The sequence below is a fragment of the Schistocerca cancellata genome, chromosome 5 (genome assembly GCF_023864275.1).
Source record: "Schistocerca cancellata isolate TAMUIC-IGC-003103 chromosome 5, iqSchCanc2.1, whole genome shotgun sequence".
Classification (NCBI taxonomy): domain Eukaryota; kingdom Metazoa; phylum Arthropoda; class Insecta; order Orthoptera; family Acrididae; genus Schistocerca; species Schistocerca cancellata.
Window position 1 is genome coordinate 409,286,023 of NC_064630.1, and position 24,292 is coordinate 409,310,314.

General features: G+C 39.1%; 1 protein-coding gene across 1 annotated transcript in view; it reads left to right on the plus strand.

The window, feature by feature from the left end:
• Positions 1-1,829: 1,829 nt before the first annotated feature.
• Positions 1,830-24,292, plus strand: part of LOC126188140 (DDB1- and CUL4-associated factor 13) — a 49,731-nt gene continuing 27,268 nt past the window's right edge. The window contains exons 1-3 of the mRNA XM_049929630.1: positions 1,830-2,004; positions 5,822-6,021; positions 20,466-20,663. Of these exons, the coding sequence (XP_049785587.1) occupies positions 1,935-2,004; positions 5,822-6,021; positions 20,466-20,663 (468 nt within the window). The 5' untranslated portion in view covers positions 1,830-1,934. The remainder of the gene's footprint in view (positions 2,005-5,821; positions 6,022-20,465; positions 20,664-24,292) is intronic.

The following is a 24,292-nucleotide window of genomic DNA, read 5'->3' on the forward strand; positions in this document are numbered from 1 at the left end:
CTGTCAAATGTACTTACGTTATTCTTTTTTGAACACCATTAGGTCATTCACAAAAATTTCAGCTGAACTTATCTACGGCTTTAGCCAGCTTTCAGTGTCTACAACGATTTGAGCATCAATGCTTTGTATCAGCACTTGGAGCTCTTATATTTTCCCAACACAGGTATGACAAATTTACGACTGTTATACCGATGATTCCTAGGCCTACATTCTTCATGTGTTCGACCTACACCCTTTGAGACTGAGGTCCTTTTTGTGTCTCCCCAAGACCTTCTATCCTAAAGAACTGCCCAGTCCACCCCACACAGCCCTTGCTACCTGTGTAGCCGCCTCCTGGATGTAATGGGCTCCTGACTTATTTAGCAGATTCTGAAACCCCACCATTCTGTGACACAAGTCGAGGAACCTGCAACCTACGAAGTTACAGAACCACCTGAGCCTCAGATTCACATCCTCCACTTGGCTCTGTACCAGAGGTCTTCAGTCAGTCCTGTTGATTGTGCTGCAAGTGATGAGCTCTGCTTTCATCTTGCAAGCATGACTGGCAGCCTTCACTACTTCCGATAGTTGCTCAAAACCAGAGAGAATCTTTTCCAGTCCAAAGTAACACACACATGAAGTGCACACTGGCTTTCTTCTCCTCCTTGGCAACTAAGTCCCTAAGGGGCCTCATAGCCTGCCTTACATTGGAGCTCCAAACTACTAACAATCTCACTCTCTCTGTCTGCCCAGATATTGAAGGCTGAGAGGTTTCCTCTGAAACAGGACAAGAGATTGCATATGGCTGAGTGACATTCTCAGCTACAGTTAGCACTTGGAACCTGCTTGTCAGACTAACTGGGGAGGCCTTACATTCTGCCACATGGGAAATCTTTCACAGCCTGCCATGTCCCGAGGCGACCTCCCACTCGACCATGGGTGAGTGATCAATCTCAATACAAGCAGTAAATTGTCTGGCCAATTGGCGGTCCAATCGGTGGACTCATGTTTTGTGCTGGACGTCTGCTGAATCCCATCCAGTGCAGCCTCTAGCTATGTAGCCGAATCCAACACAGCCTGGAGCTGAGAGCAAAATGTCACCAACTCAGCTCGCATCCGCACGCAGCAGTCACAGTCCCTATCCATACTAAATATGAGCAAAAATGTGCGGCAGAACTTTACTGTAAACACTGACGAAAAGAACCATGTCTAGTAAATTAAATTAACATGCAGAAATTCAAAAAGTAACCTAACAAAGCACACTGGTCAGACTAAATAATTCGCCCTTGGTTAAGAACTTGAAAAATGTCACAAAATCGGTTACTTTCTGACACAAACGAAAACGCGGGAAACTGTGTCTAGTAAATATGAAATTGACACGAAGAAACTGAAAAACTCTACTACCAAAGCAAAACAGATTCTGTGGGGGGGGGGGGGGGGGGGGTAGCCCATGCTATTGGATCTCACCAGCCAATCCATCGCCCATACAATGTTGCGACGAGGTACTGTCGCACGATGGGCTGATGTCCCATCGTTCATAAATCATAGTCGCTGACTTCCTGGAAGAGTAAAGTTTTTCGATAGTGCTGGTAATTTATCGCACAGTCACTTCAACCACCACGTTACTCATTACAAACAAAACGACTCACATCTGGTTGTCAGTTGGGGGAACTTTTCTTCTATTTCTGACCAAAACTACGTCCTATATAAATATGTGCTGTTTTTTTAAATAGCTTGTACACAAAAAACAATTATTAAATTATTACTTGCCGAGAATTTTACGTAGTGGTCACAACAATCTGACATAAAACTATGGTGATCACTTCAAAACGACAATGTGTACTTTGGTCATGGTGTTAAGTAGCGAATGTCTTTGCAATACGGATAGTAAAGCATGGTTGTAATGTTTACTTGACATGTGTTTGTGTTTGTGTGGAGTTTGTTTGTAAGTGACAATGAAAGTTAAAGTTCTCTGTCGGAATCCAGACGATTATCTGCGTGAAACGAAACGTGATTTGTACAAAGGTGAGTTTATTATTCTTGTTTTGTGCCAAATTTGTGTGTTGTGTTGTGTTGTGATTTGCGCTGTGACTTACTGTGACACAAACGCCAAGTGAGACACAATCATTCATACGGCATGCGGATTTTACACTTAATTGTAATTGAAAATGATACTTGACATGCAATCATTTAGAAGACTAGAGTATAATTTATGCTCTCCCCCAATTACACAGTATCATAACAATGGATGGTAGCATAAGGTGAGTTCCATGATCAACCCTGAATGAAGCGATTTGGAGTCAACTGTTAGAGCTATGACCTTTTACGTTTCGTGAAGTGCACAACCTTGTATTAAGAACTAGTTGCCAGTCGTTCCACCAGGCTGCTGTCCTGTCGATATCCAACTTGACTATTTACTGCAATTTTGTCAAATAGAATTTTCCTCATTTTAAAGTCTGCGATTGCAACAAACGCAGTGTTCCAAATTTTTAAATCATTGATGTGTTACATGACCATTAACAGCCCTATTACCTTCCACTGGGGTACATCAGATAACTGCTTCAATATAGGTGAATCTCCATCCAGGATAATGTGCTGGATCCTGCCAGTCAGGACTTTTGCTTCAGCCGCAAACCTGGTTAGTTACCCTACATCAAGGTTTTCTTTTTCTTCAAAAGCTATTGTTGTATTTAATCAGAAGCATAGAAACGACGACCGAACTTGGATTACTATAGCCTATCCATAGCACCAATGTTATTGTGGGAAGAGTCAAGCTTAGTTTCTAATCAGTTTCCTGACCCCTGTTGATTTCCATGGGGAAGGCTGTTTTGAAAGAGATAGGTTATAATGTTTGACATCAAGATATATTCTAGGAACCTGCTGCAAATGAATAAGTAATGTTAAATTTTAGTTATGTCATTCAGTTCTGCTTCCTTTTTATGTAGATGTGACTTGTGCTCTTTGCCAGTGACAAGTAACGTGTCTCTATTCAATGGATCTAGCATGGAGCAGAACTTAATAGATATTCTTTCAGGTGTCTGGGCACTGTTGTGTGACATTGGGCAGCCTTATCACAATTGTATATAATTTTTTTTCTTTTAGTTTTGTTACAGCTCATATGATAATATTTTGCTGTTGTAGCTCTCTGATTGTTCTGCTTTGTACATGTTTTCTTGAGCTTGGTTGACTGTTTGTTGTAACTTCAGACAACTCATTTGTGAGGGGCAGTGAAATGAAAGCTCAACACTCACCACAGTGAGACCATAGAATGGTTCCATTGAAAAGTAATTTCGTCATTCATTAAGACATTATCCCACTGTGAGACGAGATGAGCAATTCCTGTTTCGTTGAATTCGAGGGACTGCTGGCGAATCCAAAACCATGCTCTTTCTTGCACTTCCTCATCTGACTAAAACCGACATCCATTCATGTGTTCCTCCACGTTTCCAAAGATGTGAAAACCACATGGTGAAAGATCTAGGCTATACAGGGGTTTTGCAGTGTTTCCCAACCGAAAAGTTGTAGCCTTTGTTCAATTGGCAGTGTAGGGGAGAGCATTATCACACAACAGTAAGATTGTGTTCAACAGCATTACTGAGCGTTGTGACTTTATGGTTTGTCACAGTTCATGCAAAAGGGCTTCATAGTGCCATGAACTGATTGTGGTTCCATGCTCGAGGGCCTCTACTGTCAAAGAAAAAGGTCATCGTGATTTTACCAGAACTTGTGTGAACAATTTTGAATTTCATTGGTGAATTGTTCAGTGGCTGACCACATTATACAAAACAGGATCTGATTATCTTCCAGTTCAATAAATCTGTTTACATAGTTGGTGATTACTTTTGGATTACGAAAGTGCTCGATTCCACCCGTCTGCTTTGACCCATGACGTCATCAATATGGCAGAAATAGCTATTCTAAGCGTCTCCAATACGGTGCCTATGGTGTCACTACATACACACAGCAACAAACACGAAAATACATGTAAATAAGACAATAACATTTCCCTCCTAACATTCAATGAAACTAATGGGACAACCACGGGAAATTGAGGGTTTCAGGGATGGGACAAGCTAAATATAACAGGGGAAAAAAAAAGAAAAAAAAAACCACCATGGTCCCAAAACACAGAAAATGACGAACAAAAGAAAAAAAAAATACAAAATCTACAGGAATCGGACACTTATCTTGATCTATATAGGTCAACTGCAGCTGAAGATTCCAAAACACCATTACCTATACATAAAACTATGAAAATTAGAATCGGTCATTTCCCTTGACCCACCAACACCCACAACTACGAGAAACGAAACCAAAACTTCAACACCTCAAAAATTCAAAAGTCAAACATCCCTACATAAATTCAAATACATTCAATGCACAATAAATACAGAAAACATTACAACTTGATAAAAATAGACCCTGAAAAACAATTACTTACCACCAACAAATTTGGGCGCTGCAGAGTATGTCGGTCATCCCAAACACACACACACACATGGCGCCATCAAAAACAACCACCAACTCATAAACTCCACGCCTTAATGATGCCACACAGTACGACACCCTTAAGTCATGGGTCAAAGCAGATGGGTGAAATCGGACGCTTCCGGGTCGGGTCAATGAAGCGTCTGATTCCAGCCGTCTGCTTTGACCCATGACTTAAGGTTGTCGTGGTGTGTGATCTCATTAAGGTGTGGAGTTTATGAGTTGTGTGTGTGTGTGTGTGTGTGTGTGTGTGTGTGTGTGTGTGTCAGTTTGGCATGACTGACATACTCTGCAGCGCTGAAATTGGTTGGTCGTAAGTAATTGTTTTTGAGGGTCTATTTTTCTCGAGTTGTAATGTTTTGTGTATTTATTGTGCATTGAATGTATTTTAATTTACATAGGGATGTTTGCCTTTTGAATTTTTGAGGTGTTGTGGTTTTGGTTTCGTTTTTCGTAGTTGTAGGTGTTGGTAGGTCAAGGGAAATGGCGGGTTCTAATTTTCATTTTGGTATCGTCAGCTGCGGTTAACCCGACCATTCCATGTTCCCATTGTATCGGATCTTGAGTTTTCATTTGACTGCCACTTACACATGCCTGAGAAGTAAGATACACACCTCCTTATGAATTTTACTGCACATATAGGCTTTTATAGTACTTTTTATATTGGTGTTCATTGTTGCTACAATTTAATTGTGATCGCTGACTCCTATCTCTCTGTGGACACAGCCAAAGGAGTAAGATCTGTTTGTCACTAACAAGTTGTATATATTTCCATCATGGATTGAATGCTAACCCATCTGATGTCAATAATTTTCTGAGAAATCTTTTAGGACTGTTTTGCAGGAAGTTATATTGTCTGCCACCTGTGAAGTATCAATGGTGCCTGTCAAGTGTGGGCTTATGAAAATCTCCTCCAACCAGTATAACATGGCTTGTATACTTATGCACTAGAGAATATAATTCATTTTTTACTTTTTTAGTAATCAGTTGCTTCTGTAGCTTTGATTCCAGTCATTACAGTTAATGCCACAGTCATTTCACATACAGGCTCAGTTTCTACCTCAATTGATTTAAAATTCTTGTCTCTTAGGCCTACTGCAAATACTCCAATGCCAATCCAATTAATCTTCTAAAAGAATGAAAATTTCGGAAGGTAAATATTGTAATGTCTTTCATTATAAATCAAACCCATTTTTCTATTACTGAGATTAATAGTGTGAAACAGGTAAAAAGTTATCAGAATGGCTGCAAAAATGAGCATATTTGACAACCTAATATTTTTTCTACATTTTCGGAAATGTTGGACTGCGACAAACTTATCATTGCCTGCAATGCTTTGTCTATTTGATTTCAGTACCTAGGAACTATGATCCAAATCTTCATCCATTTGAAGCACCTCGAGAATATATACGTGCACTCAATGCAGTGAAGCTTGAGCGGGTCTTTGCAAAACCATTTATTGGAAATTTAGAAGGTCATAAAGAAGGAGTCAGTTGCATTGTAAAACATCCTGCTCGTCTTTCATCAGTAGCTAGTGGTTCGTATGATGGAGAGGTAAGTTTCAGTATATCACTTTTTGTGATTTATGGTGATTAGAATGTTTACATTCCCAAGCATCTGCCCATAGAACCTTGTGAACTCAGTTTAGGTTCATTTTCTATAATTAGTAAACAATGCAACATTGCACCTATATAGATGTGACACACTCAGCCTGGTGAAAATACGAGCCTCAAGAAATGATCAACACGAAAACATAACAAAAACCAGTGAACTAACAAGACCTCATTGGAAATGAGAGGTTTTAAGTGATTTTCTTATTGTTGATGCCTTCCAACACATTAAAGAGCAGAAAATGTCAGACCACTCTTTTAAAATAAAGGTTTTCATAATGGGCATCAGTGTAACTATAAAAGGCCAAACTGGAGAATGCAGTACCACCTGTTGGCTTTAACCCTTGATAAAGATGGTTGATACCTCTATTTCGAGCTTATACAATATGACGACCATGACGTTGCTTATTACACACACAAGCAGACACAAATAATATGCCGGCCGCTGTGGCTGAGCGGTTCTAGGCACTTCAGTCCGGGACCGCGCTGCTGCTACGGTTGCACATTCGATTCCTGCCTCAGGCATTGATGGGTGTGACGTCCTTAGGTTAGTTAGGTTTAAGTAGTTCTAATTCTAGGGGACTGATGACCTCAGATGTTAAGACCCATAGTGCTTAGAGCCATTTGAACAAATAATACAAACAGTATTTAATTTCAGAAAAATCATTAAACTAATGGAACAACCACAGGATTTGGGTGGTTTTGGGTGTGGATAAACTAAATATATGACAGTCCTAATAATAAAAACATACCAAAACAAATACTAACTCAAAGATTAAGCAAATAAAATCCTCAGCAATCAACAAAACTACAATGAAAAAACCTGAACAAAAACTGGTGTCGGTAATTTTCCTTGACTTATATAGCTCCAAAGAAATCCATTAACTCACAAAACCCCACACAATTTGACAAGTCTGTTATCTAACACTTCAGTTGGTCTAGTAAAGTAAGTAAACACCACTGATGGGTTATGTCTTGGCCTGTTCTGATTGGCCGACTGTGCCTCCAAAGCAGTTCCATGATTGTGTGATGTGATTAGCATATTGCCAATCCTGATAATGCTGGTGCTTCTTTAGTCAAGCAGCTCCAAATTTGACCTCAGAAGATCTGAGTAGACTCTGTACCAGACCTTCTTACATCTCAGAAAAAATCTGAGGAGGTATCGGGAATTGAAATCAGGTCCTTCCGCACCGAAACCAGTGACATTAACTGTCTGGCTATGAAGGTAGGTCAGTTGGCTTATATAGCTAAAGCAAAGTCCACAATGCCACAAAGCCAAAACTCGCTCTCATAATTAAAACTGAAAGTTGTAGACCAGTAATGTACATAAAATCAGCTCCACAATACCTCCCAATCACAATCGAACATAATTACAAGCAGCTAACACCAATTTTGTTAACACAGTAAATGCACGTGAGCACACATCCCACACATACTTCAATAAAAATAACACGACAAACCATCCAAATCAGCCAACATGCAAATCTAAAAAACCAATGGTAGCAAAAGTAATATATCATCAACACAATCTCTAAAATGGCCAATCTAAACTTCTCAAACTAGGAACCCCTCCAGATAGAATGCTGACAGCACCACATATACCAGTATGTGGTCTGAGATACAGCAGCTTCGGTCAGTCTTGTACCTCCTCCACAAATCACAAATGTAACACTTCACATACTCGGCAGTTAAACCAAATAACTGTAGGAATTTTATCATGGTCAACATGTTGTCCCCATTGTGGCATGCAGGGACATGCTTGTGTACTTAATTCTCATATCCGTAACTATCAAAAGATGAAACATAAATTTAAGTCTCCAAATATAAACAACAGACAGCACTAACAATTCTAAACCTAAGAATAAATGTATTGCTCAAACCGCCAGCATTAAAATAACTCACTAATGAACTGCTGCAAACTCATCCAGTATTATTTTCACAAACAACACTCAAGAAGTCCAGCGAATCACCGAGAGCAGTCACAAAAAATTTAGAAACAAACATCCCACACTACAGCGCACCACCATATACTGCAACACACCCTCTACAGGTACGATCCATTTCAAATATGTCACACAACACAGTTACGTCATAGGTCAAAACAGACATGTGGTACCTTCATCTTCAGTTGGCCTCCAGTAATATGACCGTCACTGCTCAAAACAGAATGACAGTATTGTGCTCTTCAATTCACTCATTATCTCCACTAGTCTAACATGGTATATAATAATAAAAAAAAAAAAAAAAAAAAAAAAAAAAAAAAACAGACGGTTCACATTGTTCACCTGACCCCATTTTCCATTTGTGTACCGTGTTATTGCTATTTGGATACATTTCAGTTCTTTGAAGGAAAAAATATTACTCATGGAATTCTCACTGTTTATGGTTGTTAATGTGACCAAACAGAAATGTATTAAATGTTGTCTTCATTGTTTTTTTGGCCATTTCTTTCTGCCATTACAGATATGCAAGTTGTATAGTTTAATCAATGTCTTTTGCAGCTGTAATGAAAGTCTTATTAAGACTTTTTACACCAAAACCTACAGATGTCAGACACTCTGATCAGTGCCAAATGCTGTATGTTGATAGAGTATCAACCAAAACACCGATTTTGTTCATCCTATGTTCTGTTGTCCAGTAGTCACGCGTAAACGGTGATTGAAAGTGACACCAGAACTACAGAGCACGTGAAAGGTGTATGTGTGAACGGTGGTTTTGTAAATCTCATGTGCGTAAGTTGGTAGGTCGTCATTCTAAATGTCCTGTGTTCAGATCTAACTGATGACTTTGTTTAACTGTTTATGTGTGAAACTGTCATAGGGGAGAACATTTTTCTGACATGTAAAAGGACTTTTCGGAGTCTGAAGCAATGTTCTTTTGGCAGTCTGCTTTTGCTTCGTTAGGGTGAAAGTAGCAAACCTATAGAGTACATTTGTATAGATAGGTATTATGTTCTGTTGCTCATGTCCGATAGAACAGGCACCACTCGAGATGAAGCAGCTAATGTATTTGTAGTTTCACTGAATAAACATAAACAGTCTGAATAGTAGAATAAAGAAACAATTGCATCCCACATGCGGAAGTATTAATAGTGCCATATAACACTTTTGTGCATAACGCAGTAAAAATTTGTCATCATTGGGATATGAATCCATGACCCTTGGTACAACAATCTAATGCTCTACCAATTTTCCAGTGAGATTAGATAGGATTAGATTCAGTTTTTGTTCCATAGACCCAAAAAATGAGATGATTTTCGTGGGTGTGGAACATGTCATAAAGTATAACATTAAAACAAAAAAGATTTAAATATACTACTTACTACCCTGATCATTTGTCAGGAGATTGTCGAAATAGGTGAGTACAATGCGGTAAACTGGAACAGCTAATATTTACAGAATTAACATGCTGCTAGAATGAAACATTCTTGTGCACTATTAATAAATTTATCATACAGAAATACCTAATCTTGACTGTTGTGACCAAGTGCTGTCAAAACTGAAATCTAAAAGACATTTTTACTAAAGCTGGCTTAACAGTCTGTTAAGATATTCATCTATAGAGTAGAAGGAGTTGCCTATCAAAAAGTCTTTCGAACTCTCTTTAAACCTTGCTTTTTCTGAAACAAAAAGTTTTTAATGGTTACTGGCAATTTATTGAAAATGTGTATTCCTGACTATTGGACCCCGTTTTGGACCAAGGTAAGTGACTTTAGGTGTTCATGTTGATGGTTCTTATCCTGAGTATTGAAACTATGTGTTGAACTACTGGTTGGAAATAGAGATATATTACTTGCAACAAATTTTGTTAAGGAATAAATATATTGAGAAACAGTGGTGAGAATACAAGTTCCTTGAACAGGTTTCTATAGGATGTTCTGGAATTTACACCACAAATGACTTTTATCACATGTTTTTGCACCCTAAAAACTTTTGCTCAGTTTGATGAGTTACCCCAGAATATGATCCTGTATGTCATAATAGGATGAAAGTAAGCAAAGTATGCAATTTTTTTTATATTTATATCTCCTACACCTGACATCATTCTCACTGCAAATACAGGCTTGTTTAGGCACTTGAGCAATTCTGTGGTATGTCCTTTCCAACTGAACGTATTATCTAGTTGTAATCCCAGAAATTTAACACAGTCAACATCTTCTATCTGCATGTTTTCATATGTTATACACATGCTGGAAGGAAATATCTTATAGGTTCTGAACTGCATATTGTGGGTCTTCTCAAAGTTTAATGACAATGAATTAGCTTTAAACCATTTATTAATGTCAGTGAAAATTTGATTAGCAGCTATTTCTAAATCTGTACTTGACTTGCTACTTATTGCAAAGTTTTTGTATCATCTGCAAACAAAACAACATTAGCATCTGGCAATGTAACAGACGAGAGGTCATTAATGTACACAGGAAAAAGCAATGGACTCAAGGTGGAGCCTTGAGGAACACCACATGTAATTAATTCCCAATCAGATGAAGACTGACTGCTTACTGCACAGGTATTTTGGAATGACAATCTTTGCTTCCTGTTGGAAAGAAAAGACCCAAACCATTTCGCAGCATTGCTGGTGACACCATAATATTCTAATTTACTTAAGAGAATGCTGTGATTCACACAGTCAAAGGCTTTTGATAGGTCACAGAAAACGAATTAAGTACATTCTCACTGTAAGTGCAAATAGTTTTCTCTGTATCAGAACCCTTAAGAAATCCAAACAGTGACTTGGACAATATGTTATTTGCAGTCAGATGCTTAAGGAGAAGCTTGAACACAACCATTTCAAATATTTTTGAGAAAGCTGGCAAAAGTGAAATTGGTTGATAGTTTGATGGTATCTCCTTATCCCCCTTCTTGTAAAGGGGAAGCTATACATAATAATTACTTAAAATTATGCTTTTTATGTGCTCCATAGTTCTGATATTAATTTAAATTAACGTTTATGCCCATTCTGCTGGACATCAGCACGTAATATGAACTGAATCAGGCTTTGAGTCGATACTCTAATGATGTATAACATTTGGTACTGATCTGAGTGTCTGACATCTGGAGGTTTGGGTGTTAGCTCACAGAGCGGAAGTAACAGTCCTCTCTGTTGAGTTGGTACTTGGAGAAGCTCCAACCTGTCTGCAAAAACCGAAGTGATTGGTATAACAACTGTGATGCTACCTGCAGCCATGGTCAGGACAACTTAATAGGACACAGTACTGCAAAGCGGAATCCCATTATCTCTATGTAGCACATGCACCTCTCAGCTAAAGATGTTATGAAGGCTTCCTCATGGGTAAAGTCTCCTGGAGGTACAGTAGCCCTATTTGCATCTGTAGGTGAATTTATTTAGAAAGAGTTATTAGACAAAAATAAAATGATAATCAGGGTGAACATGTGGAATGCTGGGTGCTAAGGCTGTGTGGAGAGCTATAAATTGAAAGGATGCATATATGTAGGTAGAGAGCTTAGGAATCAGAGAGGGAAAAGGGGGGGGGGGGGGAATTTTGGAGTGATTTATTCGTACTGAGTCAGATAGTGGTTAGGTAGGAATGAAAACCAGTAGGGAACAGGCAATATGGTAAAGGAGGACTATATTCAGTAAACAGGAAGTTGGAGACAGTAAGTAGAATCCAACAGACATTGTAATCTTGAGGACATGATAAAATGGTGGTGTGGGCACACAGGAGCAAGGTCATTAACCCTTTGAATGCTGCAGACGTGATATCTGGCCACACTCCACCTTTCCTTGGGGGCTGCGGACCTCATTAGCCGCTGCAGTGGTATTTCCCATGGGCACTGCGGATGGCATTCACCATTGCAGCCTGGCAGTACCTGAGTCCTAATAGTGGCTTTTACCATCAGCCAGTTCCACTATCAGCAGTATTTCCGTCAGATTTCACAATTGCTGTTCTACATTCATGGTAGCTGATTTGTGTGATCATCTGCATTCTGCTTCTGTGGTGTCTTTTAGCTTTCTGCCTATTCATCTGGATTTTTAGAGTGCTATCACTTTTGTGTTGTGCAAACAAATGGCACATTAACATGGATGCACTGACGAAGAGATACTGGAGATACTCACGAGGAATGATAGTGACAGTCTGTGAGGCATCTTCAATGACTGTAGTGATGATGATGATTCTTCAGAAGAAACCTGTTGTAATGAATCTACGTACTTCACCTAATAGAGCTCACCAGGATAGCTCTTCTTCAGATTCTGACTGAGCGAGGTGGCGCAGTGGTTAGCACACTAGACTCTCATTCGGGAGGACGATGGTTCAATCCCGCATCCGATGAACCAGATTTAGGTTTTTCGTGATTCCCCTAAATCGCTTCAGGCAAATGCTGGGATGGATCCTTTGAAAGGACACGGCTGACTTCCGTATCCATTCTTCCCTAATCTGATGAGACCGATGACCTCGCAGTTTGGTCTCTTCCACTCAAATCAACCCCCGACCCTCTTCAGATTCTAAAAGTGGAGACCAATCGATCCGTAAAAGGCCATGCCTTATTGACAGATTTGATTGGCAAAAGCATGATTTCAGTCCAGCTGCAGGACATTATTGCCAACTAGTGCCTGCGTTCTATCTTTTTTCATGCTATTTCAGTCAGAAAATCTGATGAAATTTATAGCACTTGAAATGAACTAATCTTACACTTTCACCATTGCAAATACATTAGAATCATTCTCGACAGTCCACCTGGAAAGATACTGGTCTTGAGGAACTGTATTGATTCATTGGTATGTGGCTTCTCATGGCCCACATTAAAAAGTTGAGAATAAGGAATATTGGTCCAGAGATGTACTTCTGAGCACTCCATTTTTCGACGAAGTTATGTCTCAATCATAGAGATGACAGTTTGTTTGAAATTAGCAAAATAATTGATACTGCTCATTTTGCAGTGCGTTTAATCCGTACAAAAAGCTCTGCATTGATGAGACTCCATTATTGTTCAAAGGTTGCTTATCTTTTAAACAATTTATTCCTTCGAAATGAAGTAGATTTAGAATCAAGACATTTGTGTTGTGTGACGGTAAAAGTGAAAATGTCTTTGATTTCATTGTATATACAGGCACAACAACAGAAATTGAAATCCATAACTTGGGGAAATCTGGCAATATAGTGGCAACTCTAATGAAGCCGTACTGTGAATGTGGACATAACCTGTGTGTTGACAGTTGGTATACAAGCCCAGATCTGTTCCTCTGGCTTCACAGCCATAGAACAGCAGCATGTGGTACTGCATATAGCAACAGGTGCAATTTGCCGAATCTACAGAGGAAATTTAAATGAGGAGAAGTTGATTTTATGTCAACTGCCAAAATGCTTGCCATCAAGTTCTGCAACAAAAGAGAAGTGTTGATGTTAACTGTTCTGTATCACTACAGAATTGTGTGACCTGGGAAAGACAAACAGGAAGACTGGTGAGAAAGTAATGAAGCCACAGTGAGTTGTCGACTATGAGTACAGTGCAAGTATGGGTGCAGTATACAGCCCTGACATGCTATTAAGCTCAGTTGGATCTATACGTAAATCTGTTAAATGGTAAAAAAGCTTTTTTTTTGCGTGGTGTGGGTCTTGTGTTTTGAATGCTCACACTCTTCACAGATCGATGACATGGAGAAAAATACCATTAGCAGATTTTCATTCATGTCTGGTATGAGAAATTCTTGGAAAAATTTGCTTCAGAATGGAGAAGAGATAGGAAAGGAAGATGCTTGATGATGTGAATCCTTTGCACTATAGTGGAAGGCACTTTCCAAATGTCATCCCAAGTGATTGGTTCAAGAAACGCAGACTGTGGCGTAGACATACAGTCTACTCGAAACAGAATGAGCGCAGAGAAATATGAATGCAAAATATGCAATGTATCCTTGTGTGCTGTACCATGTTTTGAAACGTACCACACTAAGAACAACTATTAGCCAAGTTTCTACATTTGGAAGATGAAATTAAGCCCTAACTTCTGACAAAATTATTTAAAAATAAACAAAAAATGAAAAAGTACAAAAATTATAAAAAATATTGTTAACTTTACCATTGCTGGTCCAAGGCCTATATGAGGAGGAGGATGGGAATATAACAGTGCAAAATGAAAATAAATTAATACAAACACAGACTTATCTGAGCTGGAAGAAGCTCTCCAGATGAATTACTGTTCTAACAAACACATTATGTATGTACGTGTGAAACATCCAGTCCGTGCTGACACACAGACTGGATGCTTCCAAGTCCAAGACCATAATGAACAGAATAAAAATCATGAAAATCCCATAGAAAAAAGCTCTTCCAGTATTTCCAGAGTTTTCCAGGTTTCTAGGCAACTTTTCCAAACTTTTCTTTCATACAAACTTTGCCTTAACAATTACAAATGCAACAAAAAAAGCATCACCCAAATCGGTTAAGCCATTTTTGAGTTTTAGTGAGACTAACACACACATTTCATTTTTGTATATAGAGATATTATGTACAATATGTACATAAATGAAGGTTAAATACATTAGATGTTGGTCAGTTGCACATACTTGCCCGTTTCTGAGGCACAAGAGGTCATTACGAATTAAAAGTGATGTTTAATTAGGTAACAAAGAAACTTTAGCATTTCGTTATTGAATTATTAAACAAATGCATCATCATTTATTTCTGCTGTATAACAACATTTGTATGCTGTATAAAACAAACTCAGAATCATTGACTTTTCGATTTTGAAGTTTCCCTGATGATAATTTGTTGGGTTAATGAGGTCAAAATACAGTATATTTATTATCTTCGAAAGTATGTGTTGGCATCCAGACGCTTCGCTTGAAAGTTGTTTATGGATGAATTATTGTGCGAGTACAAACAAAAGTCAATGTCTGATTGTTATGGATTCTCCAGCGTTTACATCATAAGTTACATAAAAAAAGCTGATAATTAAGTATCAGTATGTGAAATAAAACTCAGATGTATACAGAGACCTTATGATGATTAACAAGAACTAATTGCAAATGAAGGAAGCCCTTGATGAGGAGTTAGCAGCATCAACAGTTTCAGTGAACATTATATCTGTTGAGCAATTCATCTTCAGATTCAAAGCTAAGGAATAAGTATCCAGATGTACGGTGTTTATTTGTAACGTCGATAATCACACTCAGACTGCCAGACAGTTGCGACCGCCCTGGCTCCCGAAAAACTCAACAAAGGGCAAGGTTGGACGAGGGAAGAGCTCAGGCACAGGCAGTAGTCCGCGGAGATGGCTACCAGTGCGGGTAAACGCATTATGCGACCTCAAGGGTGTGCTCGACAGGCCAGCCAGACGCGCAGCTGCAGCAGCCAAAATTCTATAAGACCAAAATTATTAAAATGAGAATTGAAAAGAAAAACATAAATTCGTTTCCATGTGCTTATAATAATATAGAATGTGCTAAGTTAATACGTGGCGTACAGTGATTCCCATGCCACAGGCTCCACCGACGGGGGAGGTGAGAGGGTCTCTCTTCCTTGAGTAGGAAGCCACATATTAGGGAACAGTGCCCAATTCATGGCAGATCAGGGTCACTTCATCCTACCTGACTGATCAGCATGAGAAATGGCACTGTCATGTAGTTGGTTTCGCCAACTTCAGGTTATTGTCCCTCACTGCCAGCTGATCCTCTGCCACAACTGCATGGAAGTGAATTGACAGACTGCAGGGAAATGCCACATTGTATCACCTCATGTTCCCTGCAGGGCTGTGTGGTGGCTTGGTCTGCTTATTCATTTCCCTTGATTCCTATATGTTCCAGTATCCAGCAGAATGATGTGTTTCCCCCTCTGTTGAAGAAAGTATGAAGGGTCATGTATTACCTGAACCATTTTCTCTGTAGGCTACATGTCTTTGCAATGATTGTGGGGCACTAAGGGAATCAGAGCAGATGAGAAACCACTTGCCCTGAAGATGTCTTATCTGCCTGAGTGCCTTCAGGATTACATGGAGCTTTGCGGTGAATAGGGACTACAGTATATTCACAAGGGAGGTAAATCCTGAAGACATCACTGGGGAAAACCACTGAACAGCCACGAGAGTTCCCTTGTTTGGAATTAACAGTGCAGACAACTTTAAAACGTATTGAAAATGTTAAAAAGCAGAGACCGAAAGGCACAATCTTTCCTATGATTCATCTAGTCTAAAATAATTCTGGACGTCTTTAGGAGGTTCTGTTCTAACTAAGTGTAAAACTTTAAAATCAGCCACACTCATCTCTAACATGGAGCAGCAGCTCACAAGTCACAGCGTAGAAGCTCAATGCAGGGCTCGTTCTAAATGCCCCACTGACCAGTCTTAATTCCTTCATGCTGCTCCATGTCTAATGTTTTAATATCAGGGGGTCTTGCAAATCCATACATTGTGCACTTACAATCGAGCCAAAATCTCATGTATTTTAAAATACTGACTGTGTTGAGGGACTGTCTTTTCAGGTCCTTAAGGTGTGGCAATTAGTCAGATGTGAAGCCTAGAAATCTCATTGTGTACTTAAAAATAAGAACAATGTCCACCATCCTCAACTCAGGAAAATTCAAAACAGTATGTGAACAGCTAAAAAGAAAAACAAACATACATTTCATGTTTTAGAATTTAAAACTGCTCATCTCATAAATTCCTCCAGTTGTTGAATAGTCAGTTGCAACTGATTAGTCATCATTGTGAGGCCTAAGGAGGAACAAAAGACAGAGAAGTCATCAGTTGATGGAACTTCTTAAGATATTGTGGCTCCAAATAGCATTTTAGGGTTTCTTGATGTCCAAACATACATCCGTTAGGTGGTGAGAGCACAGGAAAACATGCTCTGTAGCTGCTGTCCCACACTTGTGAAAATGATGGGCATCCACTACATGATGGGATTAGGCTGGCCATGTGTGCTTACGGGACCGGCCCGATATTGTCTTGGTGCTGACGCACGAGAACCGCCACTCACCATCTGGTGGCAGCTTCTCATAGTGTGTCAGGCATGTAAGTTTCTTGCCGCTCCAAACTGATCTGTGTACCTTACTTTTTCTTGTCCACTTCTGCAATGCCTTTTCTCCAATTGTCCACAAGCAATGATACTGTTTGGGATCTGCATGCAGCATGTGCTGGAGCATGTACAATCCTAAATCCAGACTTTTAACTCCATGCCACCATGGTTATTACAGAAGCCCACAGTAATTTTAGATTTGGTGTAGTACAGGAGAGATTGCACTCCTGCATATGTTTTTAATACATTGTTTTATAGCATTTTAACTACACACCAAACTCTGTAGCTCTATTTATGCATGGGCCTAAGCAGTGGAACGCCATTGGTTACTCTGTTGTTTTCCCTCATTGTGTCCCCAAGATCTGACTGCCTAAGGACTTTACTATCTTCAATGCAAAATTTATGCAATTTAGCTAGAACTGTAGCATATGAGACACATCTGTTCAGATTCCCTGAATGCCCTTCACACTCTACAATGCTTGTACCCAGCACATAAAGTAATCTAGCATATCCAGGACGCCCTCCTCCAACAACAAAGGCTGAGGAGGAGAAGTCTTTCTGCTGGATGGCAGGGCACACGGGTATTGCAGGGGATGAAAGGGCACATGTAGCAACTAAGTAAGTGTGTCATGATCTTAGTTCAATGTGCCATCCTCCTGCAAGCTCTTGCGTTGCTGTTGAAGAACAGAGTTGTGCATCATTGGGAATAAGAATGGAAGTGAACAGATAATAAGGTGCATCTAGCAAAGTCCACAATACGGCCATGGCGTACCCCCTTCGAGCCGTGCTGGTGTGATGAGGTCCTTCGTACTCATCTACACATAAGCCACAGCCATAAGGCACATAACTTCATGCTCCAGTGAGAGAATCCTTGAGTGTGTGGTGCCCTTAGCATAAAGAGCACAGTATGCCACATTTTACTAGACTGTATTTTATTTTCCAGCCAGAGGGCAGCAGCTCATTTGCCAACAGATGTGCCGTGTAGTTTAGTTGACAACCAGAAGAATATGATATGGCTTTATGAATTGTCCAACTTGTTCGTTAAAATTTTAGGATGATGTTTTTAATATAAGGCATGCTCAGAAAGTAAGTGTACTAGATTTTAATAATTTTTTTAGGAAAAATGTATTTGAAAAAATGACAGGATGTAGTTGACTATTTTTCCATACATTTGCCATCCCATTCAATATATATGTGGTGAGCTGTGGCACAAGCTTCTTTATACGCTCCTCAAAGAAGTCTTCCGCCAGCTCCTCTCCCCACTTGAAACTCTCTATCTGCACTTGCTTGTCGGTTGAACATTTAATTCCACTCATGCGTGCCTTCAGAGAGTTGAAAAAATGATAATATGAAAGTGCTAAGTCATGAGAATACGGGGGTGGTTCAAAACATCACAATCAAACGAGTCCAAGAGTGCCTTGACTTGCATGCGCTATTGACCCAATTTTTCTTATGCTGCTTGGTCAGCTTTTTTGGGACCAATCTTCCACACATTTTCTGGTATTCCAATGTTTCTTTGAGGTTTTATTTTAAATTTATTTATCACATGGCATACATTGCTATTTTTACACACTTAATGTACAATTTAATTACAAATTGACATCCAGACACTGAATATGATCTATGACCTCTGTTGCAGCCAGGAAATCGACAAAGGTTCCCATGAAAGTTCGATCTGGGCATTCTTCCACCATGTGCTGGATTGTTTCTGTTAATGTTCTGTATAAGACAGTTTTGGGAAGTTGTAGAAACGTCATAGAAATTTCATCCACTGTTAATCGGTGGCCTCCACAGACAGTTATGTTGATGTTTTACACCAACTCATCGTTAAAAATAAAAGATCTTGGACTCCTCTGTTCCTCGTGAACATTGTTTCAGCCTCCACTAAACTCCGTACACCACTTAAACACACTCATTCTGTTCATAACACCTTCACTATACACCATTCGATTCATGGAAAAATTTGAGTGGTGTTATTTCTTCCACAAAATTGGAAGGGGGGGAATTCTTACTGTCACCTTTCACGCAACTGGACACTACAGTGTGAGTTTATGTACCACTGTTCCTGCAGTGCTTGCTCTGGTCAGAGGATCCCCCTTTACCACTAGGTGTTGCCAACACTCAAAAAACAAAAAAACCACAGCCCATTATGGTCACAGCACAATTACTTTCTGAACATGCCTCGTATCTTGTTATGGTGGCTGGGTCATCCATGTTTTTGATAAGTGATAAGTCAGCCATATACTCCTGTGAGTCTGTTTTAGTTTTCCTCTTGCCTCTCTTAGGTTTACTGAACTGTTTTAGAACATATGCACTCCTTTAATTTTATCTTCCATGGTGTCAGCTTGTATGATTGTGAGTTTATTTCAGTTTGCTTTTTATCTCTTTTTTCATATATTCTGCATTTTAACCACATTTGTTTCTACTAATTTCATAAGGGTGCTGATGACCTCATCGTTGAGTGCAAGTGCACCTAAAACCTCCCCTCCCCCTCCACACATGTGCTCGTGTGCACGCACGCACACACACACACACACACACACACACACACACACACACACACACACACAGAGTTGTTGATTTGTTGTGAGACAATTGTCAGTAACCAGTCAAAATGCCCATTCATAATTTCCCATGGATTGTAAATAAAGGTGACTGTAATTTTGTTCTATTAAGTTAGTGTTTAATCACAGTGTCATAATTTTCAGCAAAATGGGAAATAAGACATACAAGTAGGTTATTGTGATGACGACTGTGTATCTCGGACTCTGTGACACATCAGTCTATTACTGCAATCCTATTTTTGTGTTGAGATTTGTTAGCTTCACCAACTCTTGACCAGATTGTGACACTCCAGTCTAATGTAGACTTCAGGCTTCAGTACATGTATGTCTATTAGCACATCAAGTTTTCTTCCATTCACATTTGTTGGGTTTGCTGTCTCTCAACCAAATTGTCACTGCCCAACATAATGTAGGCCTCAGGCTTCTCTACAAACTAGTCTGTCAGCACATCTAGTTTTCTTCCCATACTCCATATGGAAAACAGATTCATTCAATTTGTATATGCCACCAAAAGAAGTCATTACAGTCAGCCGTTTTCATTGGCTACCTAAACTATCAGCCGAATAACTGAAACTATGTCAGTGAATTGTCAACATTTGCATGCAGTGCAAGAGCCAAGGACACCGTAAGTGCAGTTTAACCAAATAGGCTATTGCCAAGGAATTAGGATGTAGGCTATCCTACTCCTGCTTGTATATTTTTTGGGAGTACTGTTGAAAAAATGTTTTTTATTCCGCTGCGTACTGTTTTTATGTGGAAGTTAAAAAAAAAAGGGTAGCATTTTAATATTGGATCAATGTACTTGTTATTTTTGCTTTAGAATTGGAGTGAAATGTACTGTGTTTGATTGCAGGTTCGCATTTGGGATCTGCCGCAACAGGCCTGCATTCACTCTTTCCAAGCTCATGATGGGTTCTTGCGAGGAATTACCTTCCACTCTGATGGGCAAAAACTTATTACAGTTGGTGATGACAAAACTATAAAGACGTGGCCGTCAAATGCCCCAAAACTTGGAGCAGATGTGGAGCCTCTGAATACTATCCTTAGTAGGGTGAGTTACTCTCATGCTGAACTGTCAAAGTCAGGCTGGCAGTTTTTCACTGGTTTATTATTTTCAGAGCTAATGTGTATTGCAGTTACGAGAATGACTATACTATTTATCAGCATTCTGTTGCTCTGTTTGTGTGTGTGTGTGTGTGTGTGTGTGTGTGTGTGTGTGTGTGTCACAATACCATCTTCAGTGCAATAGTCAGCTATGGGTTGAATGTATATCACACTGATAGTGACTAAAAATGTACAGAAACATACTGAGGTGAGCACCATGTAGTGTACACCAAAGTCTCATCAGAATTTTCAGGACTACACCGGCTGAAGTCCTTATTCTTGGAGTATTTCCAGTTGATGTAACTGTGGGGTGTATGTCAGCTTTATACAGGCTATGGTGAGAACCATAAACGGGCTATGAAATTGCAGGCTGCAGAATCTCTGACAAATGCAGTATAAAACTGTGGAAGATAAACAAAAGGCAGCATAGGTAAGACAGATGTACAGAAAACTAAATGTGTTCATGGTGTATTACCTGGTATTCATGAACTACTAAAATTGAATGAATTAAAGCAAAGTGAGGTTATGAACATTCGTAAGTGTTTATAGTTCCTACCCGCAATATTTGTTTAAAATTCAGAATATGCTCTCAGCAATGTGTTACTGTGGATAGATAAGTCTCCTGAGGACATGGCATTAATTTTTTCCACTTATGGCATATGTTAGGCAGTACATACCATCTGAAGATTTCTATAACCTTCTGAGGGACCCAGAATTATGTTCATCAGTGGACACAACTGCACACAGAGCATCTAGAGCTTTGTAACTTCCTTCCTTGACCTTTGTGATGTGGTATATGTTAGTTCATATTTGCATATTATCAGGATGCATTTGGTTGTTTTTTTACAGTGGTATACAAATAATATGTAGAATTTAATATTGGGATTAGAACAGTGGTAACACTCATGGACTTATGAAGACTCATGCTGTGTCAAGACATGAATAGTCATAGAATACTGAGTAGGTTAGGTACAGCAAAGGTAATTAGGTTCAAATGCATGACGAGGGACTGACAAGACTCAGTGTTTCTGAGGCAACTGTGAAGCCTTGAACATTAGTAGGATAGAAACAGAATTGTACACTAAAATCTCATGAAGACATTCTCCGAGGGTCCAAAGGTAAAGCATGCATTAAACAGGAAAATATCTTAAATGGAAAATTCCATAGCAGCTGCTTCTTTGAGAACTAACATAAATATGTATCTACAAAAGTGATTCCAGATGTTATAAAAATATTTGCAGTATTATAATTTAAATTTAATTAACCCATGCAGTAAAGTACAAAATGCTTTCTTGGGTTGGTTGGGTAGCTAGTTCTAATGTTCCATGGATCATTTGCATGATAAATTATAATGATGTGGAATGAGTCATTTTACATTCAAATAATAAATGACTTTGTAAACATGTCTAGATGCTAACCTTTTTTTGAAAAAAAAAAAATTGCAGATTTGAGTTAATAATTTCTACCCACCACCTTTGCACATTACAATAATAGAAATTCTGCTGTAGAATAGGAGCTGCTAAGGAGAAACTTATCCAGTTTGTTTTCAAATTGTACGTTGCTGTTTGCTACATAATTTTTTTCTATGGCCATGTAATTATGTACATCATTGCCCCTTTTGAAGTGCAGTGGATTTTTTTACAACAAACTTCACGACTGAATAAATACATTGTGAACCAGTAGCCAAAATTCCTAACTCCTGAAACAAATGTCTACAAGATGATCTTGGGTGTGCGCCTTATATCCTTCTTACAGCTTGTTTTTGAATAATGAACACTTTTTTTCCTAAAGATGTATTGCCCCAGAACATTATTCCATATGACACTATTGAATGAAAATATGTCAGCATACTCATTTGTCTCTCCCAAAGATTTGCAGTGATTCTCACTGCAAATAAGTTGTTTCAGAAGTTCCAAAAGTGCTTCTTCCGGAGTTTAAATTCTCATCAGTATGAACAAATAAAGACTCTGAAGTTTCCTCTCTGTTTATTATTTTCTCGCCATATGTTACCCTTATCATTAGTATAGGGACCTCTAGATCTACAAAACATAATATGTTGTTTTTAATTGAGAGTGAAACTGAACATTATTATCAACCAATACAAAGTATTGGAACTAGACATTGCTGAGTTTCTCACATACTGCATGCAGTTCTACGCTGCTAGTACTGTTAACATCAACATTTGCCTCTCCACATGTTTTTGACATAAAATTTATCCAGTTATTCGTGTAGACTACAGAAAAATTCCTCTAAAAATTCCAAGAACTTCATAAACTCATCTAAATAACTCAGGCCTCCTGGAAACAGTTTTCCATGATTTGAGGTGCCACATTATGCCACCCAGCCGATATAAAGATCAGTGCATGCAGAAGATTCACAGAGTCTGTCATGTTAATGTGTTGTTGATACCACTGAATGAGGTGCTCCATCCGTGGACAGAAGTTTGCTGGTTGTCTACCATACGAGGAAAGGAAAGAAAACAAATTCATTGTTTTACAGTGAAACATCTTTTGGTTTAGCAATACAGTTGTTTATAAGAAGCATAGTCTTGCAGTTTTCTTTGGTTGTTTTGTGATCAAACATTTTAACCATGTGACAAATTGTGTTTCTGACATCTAGGCTTGTCACTTATTTGTGAAGTCGTATGTTCTTGAAGCAACAGAGATTTGCAGCTTTACCAGTATCGAGCAATGCCAATTTCTCTGTCCCAACAGCATTGGCACAAGCGAGTACCATTATCCTGTGTATACTGTGGTTCCCATCCTGGCAAGTTTCAGTTTATATTTTGTAAGACTTGTCAGACATGAGTTTCAAGAACAATCCGAATCCATCTGAATTAACCAAATCACGCATTTCAAATCATGTTGTCAAGCCTGCTGAGACACAATTTTTCAAGGCCAGAATGTCATTTCATTCGTAGATTTCACCTCGCCATTGATTTTTGGTAAACAGTTCCAGCTTAAACCTATCAAGTCAGCATTTTATGGTTTCATTTTCTTTCCAATTTCGAGAGATGTTACATGAATTACTGGTCCACTTAGAAAGACTGACACAGTCCTAACTTGATGTATTCACTGAATTAAATTTTTTCCAGCTCAGAATGTCTCCCAACAAAATCTTTCTGGAAGTTTGTTGCCCCTTTACAAGCAATTTTTCAAGTTCCTTCCATTGGTTAACAATGCCTCACAATCCCAAACATGACATCTGGAGAGAGAGTGCAAATTCTTTTTATGGCAGCATCTTGTTTTTGTGGTACCTCTATGTGGTTTGCAGTTTTTGACTCATTGAAAATGCTTTCTTCCTATTTTCCATAGCTATTGTACAAAGCTTTAAACACTACTAAACAGAGGAATGTGATCAATAGATAGAAATCAGGATTGCAACGAGAAGGGAGGTTTCCTGTGTCTGTTTGTTGAGGGCAGCTCACCCTTGCCCATGGAGGCTCACCATTCGTTTGCTGGGTATGGGCTTGGCAACCCCGAGGTTCCTGAGTGCCACCAGTACTCTGTCATGATAAGCTCTGGACATTCTTGATGACCACTGCACAGCTCAATGGTGGAACATTGTGTGTCACAG